Source organism: Macadamia integrifolia, chromosome 7, assembly GCF_013358625.1.
Source record: "Macadamia integrifolia cultivar HAES 741 chromosome 7, SCU_Mint_v3, whole genome shotgun sequence".
NCBI lineage: Eukaryota > Viridiplantae > Streptophyta > Magnoliopsida > Proteales > Proteaceae > Macadamia > Macadamia integrifolia.
The window spans coordinates 24510448-24518331 of NC_056563.1; the positions used below are offsets into that span (position 1 = coordinate 24510448).

Genomic DNA, 7884 nt, shown 5'->3' on the forward strand with positions numbered 1-7884 from the left:
TGTAAAACAAGGGGATTAGAGAACTAGAGAAGATGTTAAAATTAATTGAGGAAGGGAGATTAGTGTTGGAAAGAGAGAAAGTAGCATTCAATGATTCAATTGCACGCACATGCAAAGAGGGAAGTCGCACCTCCACCTTCAACCTTCTTCTTTCATTTCTCTTCCCTTTCGTAGGCTCGTACGCACATTTGTCTCAGTCAAGTTAATTTCAGCTTTTCTGGGCTCATATACGAAAAGGGAAAATTAGGAGATAAGTAAATGAGAGAAATCAATCAATGGTAGAGGCCGGAAATGACGAAGAATTGAAACTGAACTGAAATTGCAGCTTTTGCTTGCTATACACGTTAGGGCTTTGGGTTCTCTTCTAGGAAATTGGTGACCCCAGACTGCCATTCTTGTTAGCTGATGCAAAACCCACAGAAAGGAGGAGATCAGCAAGTAAAGCTTCAAGTATTCCGGCAACGTACACTAACAACTGATATTAAACCTTAAAACCCTAGTAGCTTTTTTTATTTTATGGGTATCAAATTAGAATTAATGTAGCATTCTTATTCAGTCTTAGTTTTGACATCATCGCTGGATGATGAGATTATCAAATCTACCATTAATTAGAGAAACATATAAAAAAAAAAGCAGTTAGACTTGTCTTCTCCATGCGCCCAATAACTAGAAAGAACAAAACTAAGAGCGGTTGGTATAAGCAATGGCTCATCCCACAATAATCCACTGAAGAAACGATGAAGCTAGCTAGATAGCTATCCATCCAAACACCAGCTGCACCAGAAGGAGAAAAAAAAAACAGAAATAGATTAAAAAAAGGAAAGAAAAGCAAGAAACCAAAAAGAAAGAAGCCTAACTAATATTGATCCATCTCGAGGAAGCAAAAGGTAGATTAATTCTCTATAGAATTTCCCGTCCGCCTATTTCTTCTTCTTCTTCTTCTTCTTGCTGCTGTTGGTACTGGTGAATAGTGTTGTCCTCCGGCCTTCTTGTTCCTGAAGTAGTTTTGCTAAGTGGGTCAAAGAAGCTATAGTAATACTTGCAGACTAGTTATCAGAAGAAGCAGAAATGGAAATAGTACTAGTAGTAGTAGAGGCAATATAAGAAAAAGAAGATGCAGTTGTTGCTGAGAAGGATTGATGGGAGAAGGAGCTAGGGTTTCTTACCCAGAGTGTGCTTGTTGTTGTGCATCCAAACCTTGAGCACGTTGCGCCTGACACAAGTCTCGTTACAAAACTGCTGCACGGCGGCGTCGTCGTGCTTCTGAATCCTCCACCCTAGCTTCTCCGCGAAGGCTAGCATCTTATCCTTCTGCTCCGGCGTGAACTTCGTTCTGAAACGTTTCTTCGTGCCGCCCCCACCACCACCGCTTCCACCGCTGGGATTTGACATGTCCTCTTGGTCATCCCTGCTGTGCCCTCCTCCTCCTCCTCCGGACGTCGATGGCAGAGCCAGCGGCCGATGGTGATGGGCCACCGACAGGTATCCCGTCGGCGTACGGTAATAGGGGTTGAATTGGGGATGGTAAACCCCTCCACCGTCAGTCTCTTTGCGGTGGAAGTTGCGGTGGCAGTTACAGGCTGCACATTTTAGGGCGTCGAGTGTCCCTTCCTCTCCTGCAGCCATGAACTCTCCACATCCGTCTACGGCGTGGCCACCGATGCTGACGGCGTGGTTCTTCAAGCACTCTCGGTATCTGGTCGCTGTTTTCCTCCGGGACGACATGGTTTCCCCAACACCTGTGCTTCCCATTTTGGGTCTCGATGAGATCCCCAGCGATTCGTAGCCCCCCGATACTGGTAATCCCCCTATCTCCTCTTCCTGATCTTCATGTTCTCCGTAATCCATCTTTTATTTTTATTTTTATTTTTTTCCCACTTGTGCCTTCTATCCTTCTACTAAACCTTCTTCTCGCTTTCTTTTTTGTAATTTTTCTCTCTCTTGCACCTGTCTGTGTAACACTCCTCCACTTGGCTTTGGTCCTGTCTTCTTGTTTACTGTCTTCTAATCAGGTAAAGGTAAAGAAGACTAAAGAGAATAAGCTGGATCACATGGGGGCGATGATCAGAGAGAAGACAGATCCGCCACCGGCCCTACCACCGCCGGCGATGAAGCTTCTGTCAATTTTCCAACTCTACCCTTTTTTTTCTGCATATCCTGCAAGACCTTTTCTTTTGTTGCCCAGAGAAGATAAGAAGAGGAGAGTGTGGTCATCAATTCCCCGCCTGCAAAAAGGGCAGTCTTCCTCATAAGCCTTTCATATACTTTCCGTTTCTGAAATATCTCTCTCCACTCTCCCCCAAAATGAAAGGCAAAAGTTTTTATGGACGGACTCGTCTTGTGATCCATTTTATTATGCCATTTAGATAAATTATATGGCAATTTAAATTGTTAAATATTTAATAAATGATTTTTATTAGTTGCTTGTAAAATTTAAACGACAATTAAGAAAAAAAAATTAATTAATTGTAGCTTTCAATAGTTGGAGCATTGGCTTTCACTCTCTCGCCTCAATTGTTCAATTCTTTAGATTGAAACTTAACATTAAATTACTGTCTCATCCAATCCACCAAGTGGCACAATTGGATTGGATATTTTACATATCTGATATGAAAACCTCATTTTCAAAATAATTTGAAAAAATTACAAGATTACACACTATTGAATTTGGGTTTACCAATTATTACTTACTGATTCGGTACACATAAATACATAAATTCTAATAAAAAAAAAGACATAAATACATAAAATTAGGTTAAGATTTACAAAACTAGCCCAACTAATATTCCTCCTTCAACCATATACCGATATTCATGGTTTTACCCTCAAGTTCTCTCCACCTCCCCTTCTCTAATAACCTTTCCCACCCCTACAATCCCTATGCCCTATGCCCTTTGCCCTTGCCCCTGCCCCTGACCCTGACCCTGACCCTGACCCCATCCTAAATGCGGTCTTCCACATCAACATAATGCTTATTTGGTTCGCAAGCCTCCTATAAAACATCAATCTACAAGCAGATCAAAACTTAATTCTCTTGCATCAAGATTGGATCTACTCGCGCACTCATTCATTGAGGAATCCTTTCTTAGGCGATCTTTTGTAGATCTCTCCCCGAAGACTCCAAGTTGTACTAATTTTCTCTCGTATCTGACATTTACTGTTCAAGCTTCAGCTTCTTCTACTGCAGTTGTACCTTCACCCAGCCATGGCAATGAGCTTCGTTGAAGCCAATTACAACTAGAGTTATCCTATGGTTACCGGGTTGAAATCGTCTACAATTCCGATCTCATACAATTCCGTGCAATACCATCTTTAGGCGGTGACACGTGTATTGATACTAATACAATGGTCCAGATCTGGTAGAACTAATAAAACATTAAATCAGTAAAGAGGCATTTAAATCAGATCTGGACCATTGCATTGGTATCAATACACGTGTCACCCTTTGAAGGTGGTATTGCATGGAATTGTACGAGATCGGAATTGCAGACGATTTTTTTCCATGGTTACCTTGTCCTCGCTCCCTCATCCTTGCTCCCACCACCCACCCCCACCCTATTAACTGTTCCCCACCTCCACCCCCCACCCTGCTCCCGCCCTCCCTCTTCTTCTTCAAGACAACCTTCTCTTTCTCCTTCCCACCACACTCCCTGATTACTTGCCCTCCACTGCAACTTCATCTCTCTCCCAGAACCACACCCATGTGCATCATCACCACTCTAAATTCATCTTCTCCATCGATCGTCGAATACCCCTTCGAGGGTTATACCTCTGTCAGCACCTCGATGTCTAACAGTGACGGCAGCACAAGGGCTGGAACGATTGCCATCTTCGCCAGAGGTGATGAATCGTTAGTCTATTGACTCATGCCTTTTTTTGATTGTTAGGGAAATGTGAATTCCATGAGATTGATGATGACTACGCAAAAGATGATGAGTAGACAAGGAAGGGAGGGCTGTGATTTGTAGGTCAAAGGGGGCGAGTGGGCTGGACTCCAGCCGCTGGAGTGAGCTAGGCTTGCAAAGGGGGTGGGGGGTTACACAATTGGTTGGGTTTCTGTAGGGGTAGGGGCGGGTGGGGTTGGTTGGGTTGTAGCAAGGGGTGGGCGCGGGTGGTATCCCTGGGCTGGGATAGGCCTTGGGCAACTAGCTCTTCCCGAAAACCCATGTCTAAGAGTTGTTCCATCTCTCTCTCTCTCTCTCCAGTATAGTGGACTTTAGTTGCTAGACTTTCTCGATCACTGATAGATAAGTCATTGTTAGTTTCTTGCCATCTCGTCCATTTCAAGTGTAGAACGAAGGAGAGGGTGGCAAAACCAATAAGACAAAGTGGAACAAGTGTTGAATTGTTTCGACATAAAACTCGAGACTCAGCGAGCACAAGGGTGGGTGGCAGGGTTGTAGTGGGTGGGAGAAGTGATTGGAGAAGTAGAGGTGGAGAGAATTTGAGGCTAAAATTTTCAATATGGATACATGGTCGATGGGGAATGTAATTCTTTGTAGTTTTGTAAAACCAATTATAATTTTGTGTATTTTTGTTAATTGAAATAGTCTACCTAAATCTAATTTTTCGTATTTTTATTAATTGAAAGAGTAAGTGGTTTTTATTTTTATTTTTATTTTTTTCTTAGAAAGAACAACAAACTCACCATTATTCCAACTTAATGGGATCGGCTACATGGTGTCAAAAAAACCAAAGTAAGTAAAAACTAAGGTCTAAACAATAAAAGGGGATGAAGAGGTGAGAAAAGAAATAAGGAATGAGATGAGAAATGAAAATGACAAAGAAAAAAAAAAAAAAAGAATGCAAGATGAAAAATGAAAGCTAAAGGTAACAGGAAAGATGACAGCCCGACAAGCAAGGAGAATCTCAGGTAAATGGGGTCAGCTACATGTTTCCAAACAAACCAAAGTAAGTAAAAACTAAGGTCTAAACAATAAAGGGGGATGAAAAAATGAGAAAAGAGGAATAAGAAATGAGATGAGAAATGAAAAAGAAAAAGACAAAATAAATAAATAAGACAGGTGAAGAATGCAAAATGAAAAATGAAAGCTAAAAGTAAGAGGAAAGAAGACAGCCCGACAAGCTAGGAGAATCTTAACTAAATGGGGTCGGCTACATAGATCTTTTCTCTTCAATAGGCTCTATCTGATGTGATATTTGATACAAGACCGAAGCTTTGCAAATCGTTTCTTACAACTTCTCTTATAGTCATTTTAGGCTTACCCTTAGCTTTTTTAGCACTTTTAATTAGAATCATATCACTTCGCCCTCGTGGGCAGCGCTATTAGGCCTCTGTTGAATATGATCATACCACCTCAAACGACTTTCTGGACGCTTATCATTGACTGGGGCAACTCCGAAATCAGTTATAATACGTTCATTCAGCATTTTATGCTTCCTAGTTTTTTCATAAATCTATCTTAACATTCTTATCTCTGTTACCTATAACTTCATAATATGACACTTCTTAACAACCCAATATTCCGTTTCAATGTTTCATACATCATTGTCTGTGGCATACCGGTCCGAAACACAAACCCAATACTGTGTTATTTTGTAATTTTCTCAAATAATTTAAGATTTTCTACTGTTCTCCCAAATTTACTGCCGGGTAGAACATACTATAAGTCACGGACTCACGGTAAGCCGTGTAGGATTTTTCGAAATGAGGCGTAGGAATTTACCTCTGCTACCTACGTCATAAATAAGTTATTTTTCAGTATTCGCCAAGATAATTCCACCGAAGCCTTGGGTACGGATGAAGCAATCGGAGAGGAATCAGGATCCGGAGATCAGCTCCGTATAGAAGGGCATCAGTGAAATCACGTGAGAAACATCGTTAAGGAGACGTAAGGACTAAAATGCCCCTACGAGACTAATTTGTCGTTTTCGAAATGGTGTTACAGTGGGAGATCAGCGATCAAAGTTATAATAATAGGGTCTGATGAGGATCCGATTCCAAAGGAGGAAAGAGCAAAAGAGATGGTGGCGTGTCGCTTCCCAGCTGAGACCCTTTTGGGTGACGGTTGACGGCGAGGGATCTGTGAAGACCATTGAGGACATGAGGACATAGACAGACAGACAGACAGAGAGAGAAAAAGAGCCGGTTATAAGGGTGTGTTTGGTTGGGAGGTGGGGCGTCAAACGAGAAAAAGATGTTAGATGGAAGAGAGAGAGAGAGAGAGAGAGAGAGAGAGAGAGAGAGAGAGAGAGAGAGAGGTATAAGGTGTCGTGCTTCAACATCGGCGTACAAAGAAAAGATAAGCGAAGGAGATGGGGAGAGGGAGGGGGGCGGAGGTGGGGGTGAGGTCGGTAATAGTAGGGTTGGTTACACTTGTACTGGGGACACGGAATAACTTGGGAAAAATTAAATTGTCGGCATTTAAGGCTGCTGCCTACGTGTGTCCATCTCCGACAAGGCTTGACGCTTCTTGGGCGTCAACATTGCATCTATTCATTACTCCCACCTCTGTCCGTAAAAGAAACCGCTCTCTTTCTCTTCCTATTTTTATGATAAATTTCGTATATAAATTGTTTTGGAAAAAATGTGTTTGTAACCAATATTTACAAAATAAAACATGACTGTAACCTCTCTTTTTAACCATTGGTCACCCCACCCTAAATTGTAACTCCTTACGTCAATCCTTGCAACGAATATCCACCTCCGACACTCTATAGACACTGAAATCTTACCATCCTAAATGATCTTACAACCAACGCTGAAGGAACCCATGTTTATTTTTCCCCAATTTCTGTGGTCCTACTCGCCGTTGAGTAGGTCGAGGGTTTTTAGGGAGGGAATTCCCTTTGACTAGGGATTCAGATTGTAGCCCTAATCCAAATTTTTTTGAAAGTTAGTGTTTAGAATTGGTGAGAAGATATAAATTTATGGTAGATCTTCATATTATTGGGTAGTACTTGGAAAAGATCTTTCAAATGATATATGGATCATCAAAATCCGACCGTCAAATCTTCAAATATTGTCCTTGAAAACTTGTCCAAAAATTGACGCAATTTGCAAAATATGCACATACAAATATACTACTAAAATACTCCAAAGAAAATTGCTAAATGTGCACGGTGAAATAGGACAAAAGAATGGCTATAAATAGAATAGCTCCCAAGTTTAAGAACACAATTTAGAAAATGGGAAAAAATATTGAGAAAAAAATAAAGTAGAAATCAATGAGAGTTTGGAAAATTTAGAAACCACAATTAGAGGTTTCATGGAGCTCTATGACTATGGCAAAGTATGTAGTTGGTGAATGCCACCATGAACCAATACCCCAGAACAAGATTGCACAGTGGAATCAACAATTAATCCTTCACCATCTTGAACACTCGCATTCATCGTCTTTGCTGGAGGATCCACTTAATGACAATAAAGAAGCCCTTTTCGAATAAATTTTAACTATAGATTGAAGAAATTCATTCTTTGCTAGTTTTCAGTGGAATATATTTTTTTTACTTTCATAAACAATGCATTGATTACTTATTATAGCAATAATATATATATATATATATAATAAAAGGCCAAACAAGTTTTGGAATGAACATCTTTTTTTTTTTGGGGGGTGGGGGTGGGGGGTGAGGTGGGGTTGGGAGGGGAGAAGAAGACACATTTTATTGATAATTAACGTGAAGAACTTGAAGAAATGAAGGAGATCATAACTTTACATGGGAGCGAATTCGGTTGAACAACTTCGAAGATTTTGTTGGAGAGCGTTGGTGATGGAGAGGGAGATAGAAGTGAGAAGGAGGCTAGGATTTTGGGTGATGGACCCTGACGGAGCACCACCATTGCAGAGGGCGGTGGGATCTCTCGACGATGAGTCTATTGCAGCTGCGTTGGAGGCAGGGGGCCCTTCAACAAACCCTGTT

The 7884-nt window shown here is 41.2% G+C and overlaps 1 protein-coding gene and 1 long non-coding RNA gene across 2 annotated transcripts; one reads left to right on the forward strand and one right to left on the reverse strand.

Annotated features, from left to right (window-relative positions):
* Positions 1-1168: 1168 nt before the first annotated feature.
* LOC122083069 (zinc-finger homeodomain protein 2-like) lies at positions 1169-2016 on the reverse strand (the record flags this gene model as incomplete). Its single annotated transcript, XM_042650739.1, is given in 1 exon segment — positions 1169-2016. A coding segment is annotated over 1 exon segment (680 nt), but the record flags the coding sequence as incomplete, so codon positions are not given.
* On the forward strand, positions 1660-2432 carry LOC122083070. The gene is made up of 2 exons (XR_006141561.1): positions 1660-1799; positions 2013-2432. It is a non-coding gene; the product is annotated as an uncharacterized LOC122083070 (long non-coding RNA).
* The last annotated feature ends 5452 nt before the right edge of the window (positions 2433-7884 follow it).